General features: G+C 39.7%; 1 protein-coding gene across 16 annotated transcripts in view; it reads right to left on the bottom strand.

Annotated features, from left to right (window-relative positions):
* Nucleotides 1-1,303: 1,303 nt before the first annotated feature.
* The window catches only part of LOC145531810 (ankyrin repeat domain-containing protein 26-like), a 278,301-nt gene continuing 253,625 nt past the window's right edge, over nucleotides 1,304-25,979 (bottom strand). For 10 of the 16 annotated variants that reach the window (XM_081555327.1, XM_081555328.1, XM_081555314.1 and 7 more), the window contains 9 exons: nucleotides 25,680-25,728; nucleotides 24,635-24,815; nucleotides 20,572-21,507; nucleotides 15,468-15,538; nucleotides 14,605-14,695; nucleotides 8,535-8,690; nucleotides 7,594-7,808; nucleotides 2,668-2,713; nucleotides 1,304-1,543 (listed from right to left, as the gene is read on the bottom strand). In XM_081555327.1, the coding sequence (XP_081411453.1) occupies nucleotides 2,686-2,713; nucleotides 7,594-7,808; nucleotides 8,535-8,690; nucleotides 14,605-14,695; nucleotides 15,468-15,538; nucleotides 20,572-21,507; nucleotides 24,635-24,815; nucleotides 25,680-25,728 (1,727 nt within the window). In that variant the 3' untranslated portion in view covers nucleotides 1,304-1,543; nucleotides 2,668-2,685. Of the gene's footprint in view, nucleotides 1,807-2,667; nucleotides 2,714-5,734; nucleotides 6,343-7,593; nucleotides 7,809-8,534; nucleotides 8,691-14,604; nucleotides 14,696-15,467; nucleotides 15,539-20,571; nucleotides 21,508-23,782; nucleotides 23,929-24,634; nucleotides 24,816-25,679; nucleotides 25,729-25,979 lie in introns of those variants that run through there. The other 6 variants (XM_081555315.1, XM_081555317.1, XM_081555319.1 and 3 more) reach the window with 3 other exon arrangements.

Below are 25,979 nucleotides of genomic sequence, written 5' to 3'. Positions count from 1 at the left end.
GGGAGGAGGGGCACTTATGCGAGAACAAATAACATTTTGGAAAGATAAATGGTACTTTAGGAGGATATATGGGAGATAGGGAGTTTTGTGAAAATGTCTGTTTGTCTGGTGCTTGGAATTATTCTCTAATTTTAAGACTTTTTCCAAAATCAAACAAAAATAGATAGGTTGATAGGTAAAGAAAAGGTGAAAAGTCTTGGGCAAATCTTATTTATCTATGAGGAACTTTTCTCTAATTTTAAGACTCTCTCCAAAAGTAAATCAAAAGTCAATTAAAACTGACTCAAATGCATTCCTTTTTATAGCTGAATAATACACAACTTCTTTATCCATTCATCTGTTGATGAATGGTTGCTTCCATGCCCTAGCTATTGTAAATGCTAGGAAGTACATAGAACGAAAAGAATGAAAGAAATACATAGACATTTTCAGATTCTTTTAAAGCTATGGACATAACTGCAATGAACACGGGTACGTGTGTTTTTTTGGAATTTGCTGTATGATGCAGAGATCCCAAAGCTGGTGGTTTGTGAAGAACTAGAGGGCTGGAATCGGGAGGGAGATAGGAGGGTGGTTCAGGAAGGAGGGTTCATATGTATATCTATGGCTGATTCAGGTTGATGTATGGCAGAAACCATCACAATATTGTAAAGTAATTATCCTCGAATTAAAAATAAAAATTAGGAAAAGTTAATTCATTTAAAGGGCAAAAACTCAGGCAAATCTTATTTCCCCACGTGGAAAGATCTATGAGTGAGTGTTTAAAGTTACATGTAGCAAGTTTATGCCACTATTAATAGTTACAATACCTCAAAATATTGACAGTAGCCATAACAGCAGTAGCTAAATCTTTAGGTCTATATATAGTGATAAAAACTGGAAAATACAAAAAAGCTATCAATCAACACCACTAAATAGTAATGACATGTTTGGTTTTATGGGTGCTGTTTAAACAGCTGGTATTAGGGCTCAGTTTGAGTTTGTAAAGGGCGTATCTGGTGGCTCTTATGGTAAACAATCCAATGCAATGCAGGTGACTCCAGTTGATCCCAGGGTCTGGAAGATCCCCTGGAGAAGGGAATGTCTGCCCACTCCATTATTCTTGCCTGGAGAATTCCAGGGACACAGGAGCCTGGTGGGCTACAGTCCATGGGCTCGCAAAGAGTCGGACACGACTGAGCGACTAACACTTTCACTTTGAACATGGAAAACTCAACAGTCCTGATGTTTCCGCTTAAAAGTAAGTTAGACGCAGAGAAACATGGCTTAAATTGCCATATAAATTTTCATGATACACACAGAATACAAAAATATTTTCCTTTAATAAAGATTTTCTCATGTTTAATGGGAAAGAACTAAAATGTCATGGAAACAGTCCAGTAGGGATATTTTTACTATTGAGTTATCAAATTATATATTTTTTTCTTCAAAATCTATATATATCATTTTGATGTTTTCACAGGTAGGTCTTAATATAGATTTGATCCACCTGTAGATAATAGGGAGTACAATCTAGAGAATTCAGATTCAAATTCAGCAGCACCTGGAAAGAGATAGAATTATATTCTTTATCTAGAATACTTGAGTTCACAAAGTATTAGCTAAAAAAAAAAAAAAAACAAAAAACCTGAGACCTTTCGTAGTGTTCTGAAGAATGAAACATATCTATATATGGCATGACACAAAATAGAAGATAATTGCATTATCTGCCGATGGTTGAATGTGTGGCTGAGTATCAGAGCTTCTGGTTTTCTCATTCTTCGTTCATTTACTCAGTAACTATGTGCAAAGGTGCTGTAACAAGCCCTGGAAGTAAACGATGAAGGTGACCCAGTGCACCCTGAAAATGATATGCTATAAAGTGGAAAAATAGATGAACAGGCGATTTCATACAGAGTCATAGATACTAAGACAGATACAAAAGACGGCACAAGGAACACTCAGAAGGAACGGCCTGCTTTGTGTCAGTGCTGCCAGCTTCCTGGTGGGGGCGCTGTGGAAGCAGAGGCCTGAAGGACAGGAAAAAGCACAGGAGACGGAGGGGAGAAGCAGGTACAAAGACCGGAGGTGAGGAAGCGCACCTGTGGGATCCTACAGTCTGGCTGGTTAGATGCAGAGCTGAGGGGCAGAGGAGGGGGGTAAGGAGATAAGGCCGACTACTGTGGCAGGACCCACACTGATGTGGGTGGTTGGAATTCTTCCTGAGGGCAAAAGATAAACTGGTGACAAAGTCAGTGACTGAGAAATTTTAAAGTCACCCATCAAGTGACAGTGACACAGATGTAATTGCTTGAGTCTGGGGTTCCTAGCCTTAACCACTACCAGACACTTGAGAAGCTGAACTCCATGTTTTCTGAGAATAGTGTCAGGGTGCAGGCTGACAGTTCCACAGGGATGGAGGAAGTAGAGGAAAGATATAGCCAGAAATGAAAAGGAATACATAGACCTTTTCAGATTTTTTAAAAAAGCTATGGAACATAATAAATAAGAAATAAGGATATTTTTTACTATGATTGCTCATGTTTTCACATTTTTCATTAGCTATGTATAAGAAAAAGTATATAACATAGCATTTGTTATACAAACAATGAAAAGAGATGCCACTTACTCTTCACAGTATTTCAGAAATCAATGTCTAAATTTAATTCATACGTTTTGGCAACATACCTTCTTCTAGTTCTCTATTTATATGCTTTTCCACCTTCCGCTGCATCTGGAATAAGTCAAATATTATTTATGCTTAGGTTAAACAAGAGATATTATCATAGAAATGATATACAACTTACTACATGTGATATTTAAATAATACTTTTAGAGACTAGACCTAACTTGAAGATTACTTAGCAGAAAAATAATCACATAAATAAAAGAAAATGAATTCCTACTTACTTTGCTTTTAGATAACAGAGCACTTATATATGGAATGCTATTTAGATTAATTTGATAAAAGTACAATAAATGTCAGTCTATTGAGTACACATAATTTCAGAGGTTACGGAATGACCCATAATCCTAGTAATGACCCACAAGATTACTATCTTCTCCTCTAACAGCTCTTGCCCTAAATGTGTACTTCCGAGACCTTTATTTTGATTTCTAGGTAAGGGTCGTGTTCAAATGGAGGAAGTAGTTTGAAGTTGAATGTTAACAAGGAAAACACATCTGCGATTTTCTTTAAACTTTTCCATTTAATGAAAACATAGAAAGGTGAGAAGATTATACACAAGAAAACAATGTACCAGCAAGATTTAATTTCGAAGATGTTTAGTGAGAAGAATTCTCCCATGAGTGCTAGTTTCCGAACTATGTCTCATAGAGGGGGAAGGTCCCACAGGGGTCACTGCTGGGTTGAGAAACAGAAGTCACAGCTGCCAGGGTCTCTGAACGCTCCTTATCTAAAGGGCTCTATACTTGTCTCCGTTTTACACAATACGGTTCCACGCAACAGTTTTTGTTTTGTTTTGTTTTGTTTTAAAGAAAGGTTGTCTATTTTGAAAAAAACAAAATTTTTTTTAAGGTATGAGAGTCATTGATTTAGTCAAAGTTCCTAATTCTACAAAAGTAGTAACAAAGCCAATGGCATTCTTACTGAGTCCAGAGTCCTACGCCAGCTACTTCCTCATATTAAGAAAAAACACATAAATCCTAACTAAAACGCAGAGAAATTGAACATGTAAAACCTTATTATACAGTTCAGTAATGCTTGTGGCATGACATGACATAGTAGCTTTCTAACTAAATGATATGTTTTAAAGGCATGAGCAAGAATAAATTTTTATCAAACTCCTATTTGTAGCAGTCTATATAGTTAATTTACACAGCATAACAGTTTATTAAACACAGGACAGGGAACTTGAAGGAGAAAATCTTGAGTTGAATCAAGCAGGCCAAAACTGAAGAGATTCATCCTTAAAAGGATGTTCGTTTCCTCCAGATAAAACCTGGCTTATTAAAATTTGTCAACAAATGAATTATCCATATTTTGCATTATTTAGGACAAAATGTAAAACACAAAACAGATCTCTCTTTACTGTCTAGCATACTTCTATCCAAGCTCTCATCATTAGTTGGTATATACAAAAAAGTATGAGCATAATCTCAACTATAAATCTGGTCAGAAATTACAGTTGAACTTCATTTCCTCAGCCTGAAGTTTCGAGGGGAGGACTTATACTCCTACCCTCCTCATGAGAAGCGAGATTTACCTAACGGGTGAGTTTGGGAGAAGGAACTAAGAAGTGCTTGCTTGGTTCTGAATCTCTTCTTTGAAAAGATGTATGTGCCCACAGCACTGTGAACGTGGGTCTGCAGTAGGCAGCCTGCCCCAGGGACGGGGCTCAAACATTTGCTTTCACCTCTTAGGCCTGCGTGGGGAAGTGTCTGACTTGGGATGAAGTGTTCGGAGGCCCGCTGTCACTGCACAGCTAAAGTATGTCCACCAGGTTCATGGCTCTCAAGAACTAAGACCCAACACAGCTGCAGCGCTGTCAAAGAAACAGATTGCTTGTCTATGATGGCAAGAAGCCAAATGAGAAAACAGGTTGAGATCGCATTTAACAAGGGCTACTTTTCTCTGAATGTGAGAGTTGGACTATAAAGAAAGCTGAGCGCCGAAGAATTGATGCTTTTGAAGTGTGGTGTTGGTGAAGACTCTTGAGAGTCCCTTGGACTGCAAGGAGATCTAACCAGTCCATCCAAAAGAAAATCAGTCCTCAATATTCATTGGAAGGACTGATGCTGAAGCTGAAACTCCAATACTTTGGCCACCTGATGTGAAGAACCGAGTCATTGGAAAAGACCCTGATACTGGGACAGATTGAAGGTGGGAGGAGAGAGAAGGGGACGACAGAGGATGAGATGGTTGGAAGGCCTCACCGACTCGATGGACATGAGTCTGAGTAAGATCTGGGCATTGGTGATGGACAGGGAAGCCTGGTGTGCTGCAGTCCATGGGGTAGCAAAGACTCAGACACGACTGAGCGACTGAACTGAACTTTTCTCTGCATCACCAACATCATGAAAACACCATCAAAACCATAAACCTGTGTGCACTGACTGGATATTTTAATCATAATGATTACACGATGAAAACTAGTTCCAATTTAAAGACTCCCCATCATTACTCGCTTAGTCATCATTCACCCAGGTGCTGTCAAGCAAAAGGGAGCTTCATTTAAAAATTTTTAATGTTTGCTTGAACTACAAATTTAGAAACATTCTACAATTGCTCAGAAAGATATTTTTTAGAAATTTATATAAAAAGGCTATAAGTAAAATAGCAATTAAAGATGTATTCTTGTGTAAGAAAATGACAAAAAATGATAACCTAAAACGACAAATTAATCTTTTGATTTAGTATTACAAGTTTGTTTAATTCATAAAAAGGATTTGTCCAGGATTCCTTCCGATGAAAAGCACCCATATGTGGTCAGTGTTCAGACTCCCGTCAGTCGCTTATGCTGAGGGGCAGAGAGCCTGCGGTGGGAGCAGAGGAGCCTGCGGTGACTGTGAAGCGTGGCCAGAGTGAGACCATCAGAGAGGAGGCCAGACACCTGAGAGAACCCTTTCAGTTACCAGGGAATAAGAGTTCATTTCTGAAGTAGAATCTAAAGGCAGCTTTTCAAGAAATTGAAGAGGTTCATAAGTATCTCTTAAAAATAGACATCTAGGACAAAAAAAAAAATCATAAAATTTTTTTCTCCTTGATTAGTACAGTTAATTATGGCTTTTACTCATGTATGGATGTGAGAGTTGGACGGTGAAGAAAGCTGAGCACCACAGAATTGATGCTTTTGAACTGTGGTGTTGGAGAAGACTCTTGAGAGTCCCTTGGACTGCAAGGAGATCCAATCAATCCGTCCTAAAAGAGATCAATCCTGGGTGTTCATTGGAAGGTCTGATGTTGAAGCTGAAGCTCCAATACTTTGGCCACCTCATGCGAAGGGTTGACTCATTGGAAAAGACCCTAATGCTGGGTAGGAATGGGGGCGGGAGGAGAAGGGGACGACAGAGGATGAGATGGTTGGATGGCATCACCGACTCGATGAACATGGGTTTGGGTGGACTCCGGGAGTTGGTGATGGACAGAGAGGCCTGGCGTGCTGCAATTCATGGGGTCGCAGAGAGTCGGACACGACTGAGCGACTGAACTGAACTGAACTTAGTGCACATAAGTCAAATAAACAGCTCAGAAGTTTCATATTGAACACTGAAGTATTATTGAAATTCCCAATGCAAGGGGGCTCCAGGACTGGCCTCGTGGTGAGAGTGCTCAGTAAAGATCTGTTCTGCTCTTTCTCCACCTCAACTTTGGTGCTCATCTCTAGCAGCCTCTCATTAGTCCTGGGGAATATGGAAAACACCAATTTCATTCATGCTTCCCTACATGACTGGCATTTTTTAAGTTGCTGTATAGTAAATGGAATTCCCATTAAACTATTTGAACACTGAAAACACAGAGGAGACCTCCTGTAAACAGTGACAGTTGTAACCTTGCTCTAAAGAAGTACACATGTGTCTGGGGCGCCTCAAGTGACAAGTCACAGTGGGAGACCAGAGAAAGGGCGTCAGAGAGAAGGGAGGTGGGCTCACAGTGATCCCTGCTGCCTCTGGGACACACCTGCCTCAAGGAAACAGTTCAGGGATGAAGAAACATATCATCCCACAAAGCCATTTTCAAGTGCTTCCTTTCACCACCCTTGTATATACGGTTCCCTCATGAACTCGGAAAATTAAGCATTTGGCTTTGAGGAATCACCTAGAGCCACAATCTCGAGGGGAGGACGAGAAAGTCAATGGGAGACAAAAGGGCTAAATAACAGCCCCAGGAACAATGACAAGTATCCCCTCTTTTCCAAAGTTCATTTTATGTTACTTCACTTCTACGAAGGGCCTATGTCAGCAACTGTTTTTGATGGCCCCCTCCCCCCCAAAAAAAAACTGAGGACAAGGTTTGGTTTCATTTCAAAAGGCAAAAAGTCACAACTGCATTCAGTGCATGTCTACAGTGAGAGGCATCGCGCTCCCCAAGCAGGGAGACCGGCCCCTCCGGGATCCTTCCCCAGAAGCCACACCCCACATCCCAGCATCAAGTCGCCACAGCCCTGAACCCTCTCTGGGAGCACCTGCGCTTCCCTTGTGTCTACTTATTTTAGGCATCGGCTAGCAGAATGTGTCCTCTGGTACCTGCTGCTTTGCTGTATGCTCTTCGGGCTGAGGAAAGGCGTCCTAGGAGTGCTCTGCTTTCAGACGGCAGCGGGGAAGCCTGGACTCAGCACTGCAGGTGGGATCTGCCCTTTCCAGCCTCCACATACCCCCTCAGTCAGGTCACCATGCTAGCTTCAGCCACTCTGTGAATTACCCTGCCTTTCACCCCTGTGTGAATTCCCCCTATTTCACAAGCATGCTTTTAAGTAGCATAGAAAAACTTACAAGGATATTGTATAACTCATTTTTCTTAGGGTGCCCTCTAGAAGTGACTATATAGTTAGCTTTCATTTCCTACTAATCTCAGGAACCTGGATCAAGAAAAATTAGGCTTCAGAGAAATGAATGGACGAAATTTATCTTCTGTGATTCTGTGTTTTGACTTACTTGTCTAGTTTATTTTCCAATGACTTTGTAAGTTTTAGTTCCTCTAAGTAGAGTTTCTTATATTTTTCCAACTCTGCTTTATTAGAATCTTGAGAAGTTTCCATCTTGGAGATTTCAGATTTCAAGTCTTTAATTCTGAGTTCCATCTGACTTCTTATGGAAGCAATATGCTCCTCTTGTAGCTGCTCCAAGTTTTCTTGAGATGCTGCTTGTATCTAAGTCAAATTTAAAAAGATACATTTTTAAAATAATTATAACCTGAATAATTATATTTGTTCCATTTAGTTTTGAGTCAGTAATTCAGACAGCGATTTTAAATGTGAAAATAAGAAGAGTGGAACTTTAAAATACTTTAAAATAATTCATGTCAATGTGACATGAATTAAATCTGAATTATAAAATTCATGTGGAATCAATGTTATAGTAGTACTTAATGAACCGGATAATTCAATGACTAAGAGGATGAAGTGAAAATTTAGAAATTGAACAGACAACTTAAGAATAATTCAAGAGGATGGTACCAGTTCTAAACCACATATTTTTTTTCCTCCTCATAGTCTTGTTTTATACCAATTGGTCTTATAAGTAAAAGGATTCTCTAGTGAGAAGCATTCTGAAAGATCAATTTAGTGATAACTGTGATGGAAACTGAAATATTTATAAGGAGAAACAAGTGCCCCCTTCCTTTCAGAAATCTACAAAACACACTGCTCTAAGGGAAGTAGAGGAAACACATAAGCTGTATACATCTAAAATGTAATTTACAGTGAGGTGAATTCAAGCACATGACTTATCAACAAGTTATCCTGCAAAAATAGGTTGACTTCTTTTAATTTCTCTATAAGATCCTGTCTTGCTCTTTCTTCAATCTCCCGTTTATACTGCTCAAATTGAGTGTGTTCTATCATATTCAGTTCTATATGACTTTCAAGTTCCACTACCTCTTGCTCCAACTTCTTTATCTCTTTCTCTAGTTTCTCACATTTCCTTTGCCATCCTTTCATTGACAATAACTCCTGTTCAAGAACTTGAATTTTTGCATCCAGGTGCGGACACTGTGAACATGCAGTTTCCAGCTCTGCTGGAAGACGATCAATCTGCAAAAATAAAACAATACCATTTGGTTCTGAGGGAAGTGGACTGAGCCCAGCCTAACACAAACCGAGAATCAAATACATACGATGGTATCTGTATTATAGACTGCAGGACCTGGAATACCTCAGAGAATCAAGAAAGAAGTTCAAACCACCAAGAGTCACAAAATATATTCCTCACTATCATCTTAGTCACACAACATCTGCACTTGATTTTACACTCTTTAATTGTTCTACAGTAATACTTTTCTATCTTTCCTCCGTAGAATGACTGCAAGTCACATCCTAGTAGAATGTCTCTTACTCCTTCCCCCCATCTTGTCCCACGGTTTTTAAAGAAGTTTGAGGTATCCTGTGTCGAGTTATCTAGGGCTGAGTTAGTAAGTGCCTCCCAAAAGAAGATTGTGAAAATAAGACTAATTACTAAATCTTGTAAATATGGATTCTAATCCAATAAGCCTTTTTCTGAACTACAAACAGTTTTTGCTCATTTGAATTACATTCCAAAGAGAAATGATTCACAAGGTTAAAGAAATCCCATCTCCTAAGAGTTTAGTGAGATGATCCATACATTTTTCTGAACAACAACAAAATGCCTCATTCTTGTAACCCTTTGTTACTTTCCACAGAATAAGAGAACATGTCAAACAAAACAAACAAACAATATTTCCTGGAATTTCAGTGACACAGAGTTGGAAAGAACTTTCATTTAGACAGAATGATTACTTGGTAAGTCGACGTGAGTGGACTTACCACTCACGTGGTGGTTTTCAAACATGTCTACAAATTCTTTGACACTTTTGTCATGAAATTCCCTCCCATTAAACATGTGCTGGCCTCAATAACTGATTCTAGTGGACAGAGCCTGGGGGAACTGCTATGTGATTTCTCAACCTAAATAGCTTCTGACTTTGGCTCCATGGGGAAAGCCCATTCTTAGCATTAGTCACCACACTCTGAAGCAGCCCAGGCCACATACTGAGCACGTCAGTGTCCCCACTGACCGTCCCCACCTAATGTCTCCTCCAAAAGCCAGCTCCAACTGCCAGATGTGTGCATGAACAAGTCTTCAGATGACTCTGGTCCCCACCTTCACGACACCCTGGCTGATGCGACTGGAGAAGAAATGAGCTGGCCTCACTCACTGAGGCTTGCCCCAACGCAGACTTGTGAACAAAGGAAATGCTGTTTTGAGTCACTAGGCTTTGAGGTGATCTCTAATGCAATTTGTTAACAGTAAATAACTGGCACAGATACTGATATTAAAAACGGGGTTCAGTGCAGTTCAGTCGCTCAGTCATGTCTGACTCTTGGTGACCCCGTGGACTACTGCACGCCAGGCTTCCCTGTCCACCATCAACTCCTGGAGCTTGCTCAAACTCGTGTCCATCGAGTCGGTGATGCCCCCTAACGAGGTACTGCCATTTAAAAAGAGCTGAAACATGTGAGAATGCCTTTGAACCTGGAGGTAGGTGGCACTTGAATGGATGCAGAGAAAGGAATGAAAACCCAGCAGGCTTCCTGACACTGTCCACAGAAGCCCGATGGTCCTTGAAGAGGCTGCTGGTGACGGCTTCTAGGCAAGAGGAGAAGCTGACTCTGACACAGGGGTGGAGACTTCTTGCTGCGAAGCAGCTGAAAGTACATCAGTGAGGGAGAGGCTGTCAGAACAATGAAAAGTGCTGTGAAATATAAAGGAGCCAGGACTCACTGGGTTCAGTGTCTGCATCCCCTTTACAGCACCTCCACATGTCCAACTGTCACATGATGCTAAAGGACAGAAATGGCTTCTGGGCTAATATCAAATCTAGGGTGCTGCCAGGGAAACACGGTCTAAAGGTAACACCTGTAGACTGTAAGTGGAAGACCCTGGAAAGACTTAAGGTGGTACCTCAGATGCCTTTAAGGATCTTAAGAGCAGAAGAATGTTAAAGGTGTCATCCTGCAAAGTTTCACAGGAAGCCCAAGGTGCAGTGCTTCCTTCAAAAAGATTTTTGAGGGTAACTTTTCTAATGGCGTGAACCCCAATCAAATTCACAGGACACCAAAAGCTTTAAAGAGAACCTTGGCAGCAAAAACACTGCTTGTTTGTTTCACCTAACAGAGACCAAGTGTGAGTCGCCCAGTCATGTCTGACTCTGTGACCCTGTAGACTGAAGCCCACCAGGCTCTTCTGTCCATGGGATTCTCTGGGAAAGAACACTGGAGTAGGTTGCCATTTCCTTCTCCAGGGGATAGGGCTTCCCTGATAGCTCAGTTGGTAAAGTACCTGCCTGCGGTACAGGAGATTCCGGTTTGATCCCTGGGTGGGGAAGACCCGCTGGAGAAGCGATAGGCTACCCACTCCAGTATTCTTGGGCTTCCCTTGTGGCTCAGCTGGTAAAGAATCTGCCCACAATGCAGGAGACCTGGGTTCGATCCCTGGGTTGCGAAGATCCCCTGGAGAAGGGAAAGGCTACCCACTCCAGTATTCTGCCCTGGAAAATTCCATGGACTATATGGTCCATGGGGTCTCAAAGAGTCAGACACAACTAAGCGACTTTCACGTTCACTTTCTCCAGGGGATCTTCCCAACCCAGGCATCAAACCTGGGTCTCCTGCATTGCAGACAGATTCTTTACTGTCTGAGACACCAGGGAAGTCCAACTGAGAGACCAAGACATACAAAATGAGAAGAAGCCTTTGGGATTTTCTTAGAAGTTCGATAAAGAGGAACCTGGCTTAGGAATCATGACTCACCTACAGACAGAGGTCATTTCTTATGAAAAAGACAGCACAGAGCTCAGAGTGTGAGCACAGAAATTAAAAAATATATATATTATCTTTGATGAGCTCACAAGTGATCAGCATTTGTAGTCAACGCAGTTTATAAACCTGGTGCCAGATTTCAAAATGAATGACTTTGCTTCAAACATCTGAAAATGATTTTTCATCATTTCATCATTTTTCTGGAATTTAAACTGGTGACATTTATTTGTTAAATATAGAGGTTGTTACACATGAAATTGACCATCTGGTGATGTCCATGTGTAGATTCATCTCTTGTGTTATTGGAAGAGGGTGTTTGCTATGACCAGTGTGTTCTCTTGGCAAAAATCTGTTTGCCTTTGCCCTGCTTCATTTTGTACTCCAAGACCAAACTTGCCTGTTATGCCACAGATCTCTTGAGTTCCTACTTTGCATTCCAGTCCCCTATGATAAAAAGTATATTTTTTTTTTCGTGTTAGTTCTAGAAGGTCTTGTAGGTCATCATAGAACTGCTCAACTTCAGCTAAAGAATTCTAAAGGATAGCAAGGAGACATAAGAAAGCATTCCTCAGTGATCAATGCAAAGAAACAGAGGAAAACAGCAGAATGGGAAAGACTGGAGATCTCGTCAAGAAAATGAGAGATACCAAGGGAACATTTCATGCAAAGATGCGCCAATTAAGGACAGAAATGGTATGAACCTAACAGAAAGCAGAAGATATTACAAAGAGGTGGCAAGAACACAAAAGAACTATACAAAAAAGATCTTCATGACCCAGATAACCATGATGGTGTGATCACTCACCTAGAGGCAGACATCCTGGAGTACAAAGTCAGGTGGGCCTTAAGAAGCACCACTACGAACAAAGCTAGTGAAGGTAATGGAATTCCAGTTGAGCTCTTTCAAATCCTAAATGATGATGCTGTGAATGTGCTGCAATCAATATGCCAGCAAATGTGGAAAACTCAGCAGTGGCCACAGGACTGGAAAAGGTCAGTTTTCATTCCAATCCCAAAGAAAGGCAATGCCAAAGAATGTTCAAACTACTGCACAATTGCACTCATCTCACATGCTAGCAAAGTAATGCTCAAGATTCTCCAAGTGAGGCTTCAACAGTACATGAACCGAGAACTTCCAGATGTTCAAGCTGGATGTAAAAAAGGCAGAGGAAAACCCATGGCTGATTCATGTCAATGTATGGCAAAAACTATTACAATATTGTAAAGTAATTAGCCCCCAACTAAAATAAATAAATTTATAAAAAAAAAAAAAAAGGCAGAGGAACCAGAGTACAAATTTCCAACATCCAGAGGATCATAGAAAAAGCAAGAGAATTCCAGAAAAACATCTACTTCTGCTTCATTGACTATGTCAAAGCCTTTGACTGTGTGGATCAAAGAAACTGTGCAAAATTCTTAAAAGAGATGGGAATACCAGACTACCTTACCTGCCTCCTCAGAAACCTGTATGCAGCTCAAGGAGCAATAGTTAGAACTAGACATGGAACAACGAACTGGTTCCAAACTGGGAAAAGAGTACATCAAGGCTGTGTATTTAACCTGCTTATTTAACTTATATGCAGAGTACATCATGTGAAATGCCACAGTGGAGGAATCACAAGCTGGAATCAAGGTTGCTGGGAGAAATATCAATAACCTCAGATATGCAGATGACACCACCCTTATGGCAGAAAGTGAAGAGGATCTGAAGATCCTCTTGAAGAAAGGGAAAGAGGAGAGTGAAAAAGCTGACTTAAAACTCAACATTGAGGAAACTAAGATCATGGCATCCAGTCCCATCACTTCATGGCAGATAGATGGGAGAACAATGGAAACAGTGACAGACTTTATTTTGGGGAGCTCCAAAATCACTGCAGATGGTGACTATATCCATGAAATTAAAAAACGCCTCCTTCTTGGAAGAAAAGTTATGACCAACCTACACAGTATATTAAAAGCAGAGATATTACTTTGCTGACAAAGGTCTGTCTAGTCAAAGCTATGGTTTTTCCAGTAATCATGGATGGATATGCGAGTTGGACCATCAAGAAAGCTGAACCCCAAAGAACTGATGCTTTTGAACTGTGGTGTTGGTGAAGACTCTTGAGAGTCCCTTGGAGTGCACGGAGATCCAACCGGTCAATCCTGGAGGAAATCAGTCCTGAATATTCATATGACTGATTCTGAAGCTGAAGCTCCAATACTTTGGCCACCTGATGTGAAGAACTGACTCATTGAAAAAGACCCTGATGCTGGGAAAGACTGAAGGCAGGAGGAGAAGGAGACGTCAGAGGATGAGATGGTTGGATTGCATCACTTACTCGATGGACATGAGTTTGAGCAGGCTCCAGGAGTTGGTGATGGACAAGGAAGACTGGCTTGCTGCAGGCCATTGGTTTGCCAAGTTGGACACAACTGAGCGACTGAACTGACACATAAAATACTAAATGCTAATGGAAGTTTTTTAAAGTGTGGCTATATTTACATTTTACTTTCTAAAGATGCTCTAAAATAATTTTCATCAGTGGTTCAAGATATTCCTGGTTTTGTTAAATCACATCTTACGAAAATAATCTTTGAAAAAAAAATCCCATGCAAACTCCACCTCTTTAAAAAAACAAAAATCCAAGAAAGGAAAAAATATATTCTTTCAGAAAGAACTGTTCCATAGAGAGACAGTATTCATTCCTGGTGAAGAGAACAAACTGCAATATTAAAAATGATTCATTCTCTAAAATCTCACAGAAAGGTTTGGATTACAAGAGAAATTCAGAATTCTCAATCAAATCATTACTCAAAGTTCCAGACTCAAACAGATGTTTGTGTATGTACCAGTGTTCATGGCAGCATTATTAACAACAGCCAGAAAGTGGAAAAACCCCAATTTCATTGACAGAGGAATGAACAAACAAAATGTGGTCTATATAAAATATTGCTTTTCGACTGGATTCTCACGTTTTAAATTAAAATCTTACGACAAAAATCATTAATTTTATGAATTCAGTCCTCTTCTTCTATAAAGAGGAATTATGCTACCAGTAGCAAACAATATCGGTAAAAATTCAGTCAACTCTTTAATCAATGAGATTTTTCACACTGTCCAAAACATATTACTAGAAAAAAGTTAAAATTCTTCCTCAGTATGACAGACATTAAGAGGTTGACTTACCAATCTTGTACGTAACTTTTTCTGAAGTTGTTCAGTTTTGCCCACTTGCTTTATGACTGTAGTTTGTAACTTGGCATTTTCAATTTCAAGCCTAAAATGCAGATTTAAAATAATTATTCTCACACATAGGTTTTTTTTTTTTTTAACATTTTTTGGATGTGGACCATTCTTAAAGTCTTTATTGAATTCACTACAGCATTACTTCTGTTTTATGTTTTGGATTTTTGGCTGTGAGGCACATGGGATCTTAGCTCCCCGACAGGGGTCAAACCCGCACATTCTGCCTTGGAAGGCAGAGTTTTAACCCCTGAACTCTCAAGGAAGTCCTTCACACATAGATTTTTAAAACACCACACTGTTGCTGAACAAACATCTGCAGTTCAATTATAGAGGATCTTAGAATTTTGAAAAGTAAATGATTTGGCAACTGTACTGTTTTTCTAGTTGTGTTTTGTGGACAATCGGCTTCTCTGGTGGCTTAGATGGTAAAGAATCTGCTGGCAATGCAGGAAACCTAGGTTCGATCCCTGGGTCAGGAAGATCCCCTGGACAAGGAAATGGCAAGCCACTCCAGGATTCTTGCCTGGAGAATTCCATGAACAGAGGACCCTGCTGGGCTATATCTCATGGGGTCATAAAGAGTTGGATGCGACTGAGTGACTAAAACTTTCCCTTTTCACTTGTGGGTAATGTGCAAAATATGGAAATAATGGGGGAAAAATATGCATCTCAAAACAGCTCAAAGCTGAAATGTCACCTAGCTTCACAGTGATGTGTTTATTATCATTACTGATTTAATTCTTGTATTATACTGTTTATCTGCTCTATACTTAAGTTGTTTTCTGTGATGCTTTAAATCGTACTTTTGGATGTGATCCTGTGGTTTTTCAGCACATCTCACGGCCTCTATATGTTGATCCTGTGCTTCTTGCAACTAAAAAGAGAAAAAAAAGGAAAAACAACTGTTTTAACTACTGATAACCTAGCGAATCCGCCATCATCACTTTCTGTCTCTTTCGTCTGCATATTGTTTACAGCTGCTTTCCTGCCATACAGCAGAGTTGAGCTGTTACAACAGACGCCTTACAGTCCACAAACTGAAAATATTTACTGTGTGCCCTTTGCAGGATGCTGACCTCTCCTCTAGCACTCAAATACAACATCATCCATGCTTTAAATTAGATTTTCTCAAACAAACACATAAATTTGTTAACTGGCCAAATGGGGAAAGACAGAAAATTACCTTATGGTAACTTTTTATTTTTTTTATTCCAAGCTCCACATCAGCCATCACTTTAAATATGCACATATGTGAATGACCACGGCTCTTCCAGTGATTACGAGAGCTAATACAGCTGTTGGTGACAACCAGATGCTTCAGGGCCTAGTGTGAGAGGCAGGAGCTACACAGGAGCTAGAATGCATAGGCCTGTGTTCCAGTTCCATCAGTTCTCAGCTGTGAGTCCTGGGGCAAATCACTTAACCTTTCTGTATCTCAGTTTCTCCATCCATAACATGGAGACAGTGGTAGCATCAACCTCAGTGGGATGCTGGGAAGATTAAACTAGCGACTATATACACAATGTATTTAGAAGAGGATGTGGCACATAGTAAGAGCTGTTTGTAACTGGCATTATTACGGTCGCTGTATTTTAACTGAAAACGATTTGGGGTCTTCTACACAAGTCACCGGAGAAGGCAATGGCACCCCACTCCAGTACTCTTGCCTGGAAAATCCCATGGATGGAGGAGCCTGGTAGGCTACAGTCCATGGGGTCGCTGAGAGTCGGACACGACTGAGCGACTTCACTTTCATTTTTCCCTTTCATGCACTGGAGAAGGAAATGGCAACCCACTCCAGTATTCTTGCCTGGAGAATCCCAGGGATGGCGGAGCCTGGTGGGCTGCTGTCTATGGGGTCGCACAGAGTCGGACACGACTGAAGCGACTTAGCAGCAGCAGCAGCAGCACACAAGTCACAGTGAACTCACTCTTCATACCGTTGCAGGTGGCAGTAAGGGGGAGCATGAGGCCCAGAACACATGTGTCCAGTACTTCGAAAACGTTCACTGACTCCACTAACCACCTAGTACTTCAGTACTTTTCTCCACTTAACAATAATTTGTAACTTACTTCCTCTCTGTACTACTCAGTGGACAATGACCACCGGTTAATATGCAAATAGCACCTCCTGGACAGAGTGGTACAGAACTTTACATGACCGTCAGAGGAAGGGTGAAGTCACTGCCATGGAAATATTACCCGACTGCTAAATCAAAGTTCTGAATAAATTCATTCCCAGCAACTGTTCATGTCTAGCAAGTACTCAGATGAGAAAATTAAGGTTACCAGTTATGGATATCAGAGAAGACATCCCCAGAACCTTAGGCTGGGAAGGTTACAAATCCATAGAGGCCTGAAAGGCTAGATACCCATAAATCCCACTTCTGGCTGCATAATGAAGGAAAGCACATTTACATTTTACTACCAGAGTCAGGGGAAAAAAAGCATTTAATTGAACAATTCTCCTCTATTAGACTAAGTGCTTTCAATTTTACATTTAATTACTTAAAATACATTTTAATAAAAGTTTTACTATACCAGCGTCTCCAAGAAGAAATTATTGGTATGGATGAAGTACTTAGTTGTATTCTAACAATTGTTAAGCTAAACTATTTTCCATTTACGCAAGACAAGTGCTGTGCATATCAAGAAATATTCCCTGTTAGATTAATGTATACTTAGACAAGATTCTCCCTCATGAAAAAAATGACAACAATGTAAAGTGAAGGGCTAAATTGCTCTTCACAGACTAGATGACAGGGCTGAAGAGAAAGGGCTCGATGAGAGCTGGACAGTCAGGGAAGCTCTGGAGGAGGAGAGACTGGGCACCAGGTCTGAATGAACGGAGGACTACCCAAGAGAAATAGAAACTGTAAAGACAGGACAGTCTGAGCAAAGGCAAGAAAAGGAGAAATCAGCCAGTGAACTCTGAGGATAAAATCCCACCACAGGGAAATAAAAACATGCCCATCCAGAAACGTATAAACCAATGTTCACAGCAGCATCATTAATAGTCACAAAGTGGAAACAACCCAAATCTCCATCAACTTATGAATGGATAAATATGGCCACATACTGTTTATCGTTTGACAATCAACAGAAATGGAAGAAGTGATACGTGCTATTACATGGATGAACCGCGAAAACATGACATCAGATGAGAAAAGCTAACCAGAAAGGAACACACACTGTGTGATTCCACTTATATGAAATACCCAGAACAGGCATGTCCACACAGATGGATATCAGACTGGGGGTTGCCTGGGGCTGAGGGAGATGAGGGGGCCATAGGTGGTTGGCCCCATCATAAGGGATGCAGGGTTTCTTTTGAGGGGTGATGGAAATGCTCTAAAATTGACTGTGGTCACAGGTGACACCTCTCTAGACTAAGAGATACTGGACTACACACTTGGAATGGGTGAATTATATGATACATCAATTATATCTCAATAGCTTTTTAAAAAATCCAAAGGCACGATCTAGATAATGTTCTTAATTCTTTATTTTGGATGTACATACTATACTCCATCTGAGGACCTCCTTGCTTTTACAATATTATCTAAAATGAATAGAAAAGAAGGCAACGCCTGAAGTCAACTGGTTTGTATAATACCCTTTCTGCACAAGTTATTCTGAAATTCACGAAATAAATATAAATATATACAGAACTCTACAGCCATTCACAAAAGGGAAGATGAGAAATGATAATTTTCTGGAACCTTCCATTAAACATTATCCTCTGATTTTATCTGGCTTGCCTCATCATGGTAATACAGCTATCACTAAAAAAAAATATTGTTCAATAGAAAAAAAGTCTCTCAACTTGTGTGACCAATGATGCACATTTCTCCACTTTCCTAAGGGTAAATAACATAAGTAAAACATATATAATGCAAATGGCAGAATGTAAGCCAGAGTTTAAGAAACGAGTGCATTATAAAGATAATAGAACTGGAGTAAATTACTTGTAATGAAAATACAAAAGAAAGCTGTTTATGAAAATGAGTGTCCTAAAACACTTTATCCTACATATTAACTGTCGACACATTCAATTTCACACGTAGCTGACTTGTGAGTTGACGTAACTTGCTCCTTAAATCCTGTGTCTCAACTTCTAAGCTGGCACGATAACATGACAAGACCTCCAGTGAAGCCTCCGTCATAGACCGCTTTTTGAGGATATCAGCCAGTTCTTGCCGAAGTTGTCTCACAGCTGCCTAATAACATGCTCTGTCACTGAGTTTATCAAATCACTTTACTATGATGTTGTGCTAATAATAGATAACCACAACATATGGACTTTGAAAACTATCACCACACACAGCAACTCACCTTCTTTCCCTCCTCACTGAATCTGGTTACAGACACAGAAGGGGCCACCCTCCGACCTTCCTGATATTAAGTTACTCCACAAAGATGCAGATCCGCTGTCCACGCCCTGCCCCTCCCAATACATCTGCAGAGCTTCACCACCTCACAACCAGAAAGAAATGGGTGTGAATGTGCAACAAGTGGTGGAAAATTCCACCCTGTGGAACATTTCCCCTCTTTCTTTATTAGAGGCTTTGATTAACTTCAGAGATCTTCACATATTCCAACCAGATCTTCACAATATTCCAACCATATTCCAACCATCTTTCCAACAGATTCCTATCCCAGCAAAAAAAGGAGGCCATTCCCTTGTGGCTTATCTATTTGATATCTAGTAGTGTGTCTATGTTCATTCAAAACTCCTAATTTATCCCTCCTCCCCACCTTTGCCCTTGGCTAACCATAAGGACCTGCTGTAGAGCACAGGGAACTCGACTCAGTATTCTGTAGTCACCTACATGGGAAAAGGAACTGAAAAAGAATGGATGTGTGTATAACTGAATCAATTTGCTGTACATCTGAAACTAACACAAAATTGTATATCAACTATATTCCAGTATAAAAGAAAAATCAAATTTAACAAATGAGGTTGCTCCCATGGCCCTCAAGGAGCCTCGTTATCCTGGCCTCCACCTACATGCCTCTGGACCGCAGCCCCTACAGCCCTCTCCCTGACTCACTCCATTCCTGCTGCTCTCAAATCCTGCTGCCACCCTTCATTTTTATGGGGCAATCTGGTATTCAAATGATAGTAATTGATCCTTAAAATGAGAATTATGAGCAAATTGTTTGTAAACATGTGCTAAGTTAATAGCATAACTAGCAGTGGGAAGATGAAAACAAGAAGAGTTTGGTTAAAGCTCACCACTTGAGTCCCAAAGTATGATTTAATGACAAGTATATTTAAACGACTTGCCAATGAAGTATCAATTAGTGACAATTCTTTAAAGAGTTGACAGGCCATAAGAATAAATGATTCAAGCCTGAAATGTTTTCCAAGTTAATTCAAATTTACATGAATAAAATTAAAATTATACCAACAAATATGACAAAAAGGTATGACAAGTTACTGAAGCCAAAGTACTATATATAAGTGATAGCATCTGGGAAACATGGAATTGACTGTCAAGGTAATCCATGTACCTGAAGCTTAATTTCAAAATATTCATTTTAGGTTTGAGCATTTCTTTTATCTGCTCCATCATTATACCAACATGTGGTAACATAAAGATGAAAATTATTATCTTAATAGTAAAAGACTAAATTACTAATACCTGTCTATATTAAAAATTTAGAACTTAATCTCTTAACATTTCACAAGCGACACGATGTCTCCACTCAAAGTGAAGCATCTCTCAGGCCTAATTTTTATTTGCCGGATACAAGGTGTGCTTTTAGGCTTGTTTAGAGACTATATATTCACAGCCTGCGTATTTTTTCATTCAACTAGATTCACCATTTGGCCAGAATCAAGAATCACTTTGAATTTTCTTTCAGGAAGTCTGAGAATTATTTCTCCTTCTGGATACTTACTTCTCTTTCTGCTTTCTCATTTTCATACTGACACATTCTCTCTTTTAAATGATTGCATTCATTGATTAACTCCTTGTTTCTTTCGTCCAGCATCAGACCTCGTTTCTCCCTTTCAGCAAGAAGTTTTCTCATGATCTGCTGAAACTGGTCTTGGATGCTAATGACTGTCTTCTCTTTACTGTCGGCTCTGTTTTGTGCATTATCCAGTTGCTGTCGGAGCAACATGTTTTCACTCTGGAGCTGAGATAATCTCTCCTCTAAGGATTCCTGCTTTCCAAGGTATTCATTCACTTTGCTTTGTTCGTTCTGATACATGTGTTCAATTTCCTGCTTTTGACACTCTGCTTGGCGTAGGTCTCTCTGGACACGTTCTAACATCAAAGTCTTTTCTCTGAGATCATCTCTCCTCTGATACAGCTTGATTCTTAGCTTATTGAATTGACTTTCCACTTTAGAAAGTTGCTGGGAAACCGTCTCACTGTTACTTTTCAGCTTAGTCACATCGAACTTCATTTGGTCCTGCAAGCATAACCTCTTGTCTTTTGCTTTCTGGAAGGCAAGTTCCAGGTCTCTTTGTGATGTCTGACCTTGATGACGCTCGTGTATATCAGCAGCCAGTCTAGAACAGAAGGATTCCACTTCTGTTTCCAGTCTTTGTTTGCTTTGTTTTACGTTCTCCAGCTCAGAGTTTAGCATTGCATTCTCAGCTACCAGAACATTAAGCTGACCAGTATACTGGAATTCAGTCTTTGTTAATATTTCCTCATTCAATTTCATTGCCTTCTGAAGATTTTCAATATCCTCAAAATATTTCTTCTCCTTTTCCTGATTCTGATTTTTTACTGCATCTATTTCCAGTCTTAGGCTGGCAATCTCACACTGCAGCATGTGGTTTTTGCATAACAGATCTTTTGTTTTTCCACCACTATCAGAAACCTAAATGAAACAAAGGAGACTTCTAGTTAGTACTCAATAAAATGACATTTCATTATTTCCTCCGAAATGAAACACTAACCTGTATGTTTATACAATGAAAAGACTGCAACAAGTGGCTCTCCAACCAGAAACATTAAGGTTTGATACAAACCTCAAACTTTATACAAGCAGAAACTCCCAAAGGTTCAAAAACTTAATTAAAGACAATGAATCCATGAAAGGAAAAAGAAATCCCGAGTGACTTTTCAAGAAGCTCAGAACTGAAAAGGCTTTTCTCTGAACCACAGTGAACCCAGAAGGCTTAAAATAAAAGATTTCTAGAGTTGACTACACTTAAAACTTGTATCCAATGTGGAATATTTATACAATGGAAAACTACTAAGCCATGAAAAAGAATGAAATAATGCTATTTGCATCAACAGAGATGGACCTAGACATTATCACACTATGTGAGGTAAGCCAGACAAAGACAAATATTATATCATACTGCTTATATGTGGAATCTAAAATGAATTTATTTACAAAACAGAAAGAGACTCACAAACATAGAAAACAAACTTATGGTCACCATGGAGGAAAGGAGGGTAGGGGAAGGGATAAATAAGGAGGTTGGGTTTAACATATACCATTATATATATAGCAAAGTGTATATAAAATAACCAGTAAGGATCTACTGTGCAACATTAGGAACTACATTTAATATTATACAAGAAGAATCTGAAAAGGAACGTGTGTGTGTGTGTGTGTGTTCCTCACTCAGTCATGTCCAACTCTTTGCATCCCCACAGACTGTAGCCCGCCAGGTGCCTCTGTCCATGGAATTCCCCAAGCAAGAATACTGGAGAGGGCAGCCATTTCCTTCTCCAGGGGATCTTCCCAACCTAAGGATTGAACCCAGGTCTCCTGCTTTGCACATGGATTCTTTACTGTCTGAGCCAGCAGGGAAGCCCCATTTATATAATATACACACACATATACATATATGTCTGAATCACTGTGCTGTATACCTGAAACTAACACAATATTGTAAATCAACTGTGATGCAATAAACAACACCACTCGCTACCTTTAAAAACACTGCATCTGATACCTCCTATACAGCTACTCCACAGCAAGAGCCATAGCTCTCTATATATTTAAATAGATTATATTTTGTACAGAAATTGTTTGAGAATATGCTACCTTTCTAACATTTTAATAGGCAATTACAGACTTATACCTATTGACAACTGTACTAAGCACTTCCACAAACATCAATTAACTCATTAGCTGTAATGATTCAGGAAAGGAAGAAGTTAAAACTATATAAGTAAGCTGCAGGCTTTTCACCAGGTTTTCTGACTCTATTAGTCCAATTACATCAAACCACAGTTACTGCTCTAGTACAAACATATCAATACAAAATCATCTTCCTATTTCATTCATGGTATATACACTAATGGTAAATAAGGTAAAATTTAGAGAGGTCTTCTTAGAGGATCATGAGATTATTTCCTGCTGTAATAACTTTCATTCTCTCTTCATACTGTTTAAAATAGTAAGATGGGAGAAATACAATGAAAAACATAATAATGATCACTAAGTGTATACTATGGCATATCTATCACTGTTTTCAAAAGTTCCTTGTACTGAAACAGGACACTACAAAGAGCAAAGGCTCATTTTCTCACAAGTACAAGAATGACTTCCAAAGTATGGTCTCTGAACTGCCTATAGTTTTATAGTTTTCCTCCTTACCTTCAGTGGAAGTATAAACTAACCTAATGATCAAGGAAGGGAAATCACTACCAAATACTAGAATATCTACTATTAGTAGCAAGAGTTTTTGATTTTTATTCCCTCGTTGGGAGGGGGGCTTCTATAAGTTTATTCTAAGAAAATACCTTGTTAAAATGTCCAAAAGTATTTTTGCAACTCATGTTGCAGCTTTTACAAACTGAAAAACTGTAAATGATGTGGAAATGCCATTGACAGGGTATTGGTTAAAGAAATGACAGTGGAGCCAAGAACGGATTCTGATTTGGACACTGGAGATGAGGACGTGCACGGAGTGACCGACACGCTCGCCCCAGAGCAGAGGGACTCTGTCGGGCAGCGCAGTCGATGGGGGAGCACAAGTGATCTGCCTGGCCTGACCACAATCAGGGTCCCGGCTCCTTTGAGACAGTCGCAAAAGATCTGAGATCAGTTCCATGGAAAATATTAAAGGCCTCTCCTTGGATGAGGCCATTGTATGTCCCAACCTGACTGATGTAGACAAATGGATTTGAATTACCAATAGTACTTTTCCGAGCTCTCCCCAAGAGGTTTTCATTGTGGGAGATCTGCTGCTAGGACCTCAGGGATGGGACCCAGTCCATGTTTGCGAGGGACATCGGCTGGGGAGTGAATTCCTCTGCTCTGAGATGCCACTTGAGAACTCTGCAGAATGAAGGAGAATCGACTTCAAGAGTGTTTGGTTTCTACCAACTGCTGGAAAAAAATTCCACGGGGAGCATTCCTGCACCTCTCGAGGATGCCAGTTAACACCTGTCCTTGAGGACTCTACTGTGAGGGAGAACCCAGCTGGGGAAGCTGGAGCCAGCTCTGAGCTGTTCACGGGGCAGGTGGACTGGAGGACTGAAGGGCACAGAGTGAGGGGGTCCATGACCCTCAGCCACCTGACACATTGAAGGCCAGAGGTAACTTGATGTAAAATTAGGCACGATCTTCCCTCCCCATGCCCCTTCTCTTCTAGACCTATTCACTCACCAGTGGTCCCTCAAGGCAGAAGGATATGTCGCCTGAGGCGAGTGGAGAGCTTAACCTCCAGTTTCTACAACAATCTCAACCCTGTGGCTTCTCAGTAACTATTGTGTGAGCTACTGACGTGACCTCTTCCTCCCTCTGATCAAATAACTGCACCCAGCATTTCAGGATTATAGAATTCTTATTTCTGGCCTTGTTACTTGGGGAACTTTGAATTTCTTTGCTTTTGTTCTTAAGAAGTAACCTAAAATTTCCTATAACACTAAATAAATGGTACATCACTAAATAAAATGGTACTTCTCCAAAAAAAGGGGATATTATAAATAATATTGATGAAATAGTGTTAGAAATTTGAAATTTTCACCAAAAATTACTCTACCTGATTCCGATTATTTCTCATGGTCTTCTGTTCCATTCTGAGTGCTCGGAGAGTGAGTTCTAGTTGTTGTTTCATTTCAACTTCTTTAGTATATTCGTCTGCTTTTCTTAACTGCTCCCTATTTTTTTCATATGACATATTAGCATTTCTTCTATTCTCTTCTTCTTGCTTTAAGGTGAATCTGAAAAATTTAGAGAACTCTTCTTAGAAAATCACGGGATTATTCGCTGCTGCTGCAATAACTTGCATTCCTTCTTCACAATCTTTAAAATAATAAAAATAGGGGGGATACAATGAAAAACACTTAATAATGATCATTGTTTTCACACAAAGGGTTAAGAATAAAATCGCATAAAATTTTGTGGGTTTTTTTGTCTTGAGAAAAATGGCTACTTCATACAACTGTGGGTGGGAATGTAAAGTAATGTAAACTTTCTGAAGAATAGTTTAGAAATATAGGTCACAGACCTTTTTAAAACTTCTCATTCTTTAACCGATATTATTAAAGAAAAATGTATTCAAAATAATTTTAAAAGGTAGAAATGAATTTATAGAAAAGATGTTCCTTACAGTATTAAATAGAATACAGAAAAGTGAAAAACAACTGAAAGTCAATTTGGTAAATAAGTCAATTTGGTTTCCAATATGGTGGACTCCTGTATGGTCATGAAAATGATGATTTGGAAAAATATACATTAAGTTATTAGAAGCATTCACTGTTAAGAACCTGCTATATTATTTCCAAGAATTTCACACTCAATACGTTTTCTCCCCTGTAAAATCCAAGAGGATAAGTTAGTCCTTATAACACGCCTACATCTCTGCAGTATTAAACGAAACAACAGTTCAAATATTTCTTTAAAAGCGAGATGTATGGTACCTCAAGCTGCCGAGCTCTTGTTCCCACTCTGCTTTCTGACGTTCTAACTGTGATTTCATTTCTTTGCTTTCTGACAGCTCTTTTTGTAGCCCACAAACCTTACTTTTCATTTTGTGAATTTCTCCTCTAAGTAGTTCACAGTGGCTTCTTTGAAAATCTACTAACCTTTCATGGGAAAAAACTGCACCCTGCATTTTCAACAAGCGACCAGAATCTGCGTGACAAAGAAAACAAAGATAGACACAAACAAACAAAAATTTATGTGAGTAATTTTTGAATATAAAGGACTGTGCCTTTCACAGTCAGTCATCCAGGCACTGAACAAATATTGTCTATAATGTGGAAGACATTCTTCTAAGGTCTGAGATAAAACAGACACCCCCGGCTCTTGTTTAGCTTGAAGTGTAGTACAAGAGAAAGACAAATCAGATAATTATGACCTCAGAGAGATACTGTAAGAAAAGA

Source organism: Giraffa tippelskirchi, chromosome 13, assembly GCF_054371585.1.
Source record: "Giraffa tippelskirchi isolate mGirTip1 chromosome 13, T2T-mGirTip1v1.2.pri, whole genome shotgun sequence".
Taxonomy (NCBI): Eukaryota; Metazoa; Chordata; class Mammalia; order Artiodactyla; family Giraffidae; genus Giraffa; species Giraffa tippelskirchi.
Note: the sequence above shows the minus strand (reverse complement) of the source record. Positions and strands in the feature narration are given on the sequence as shown.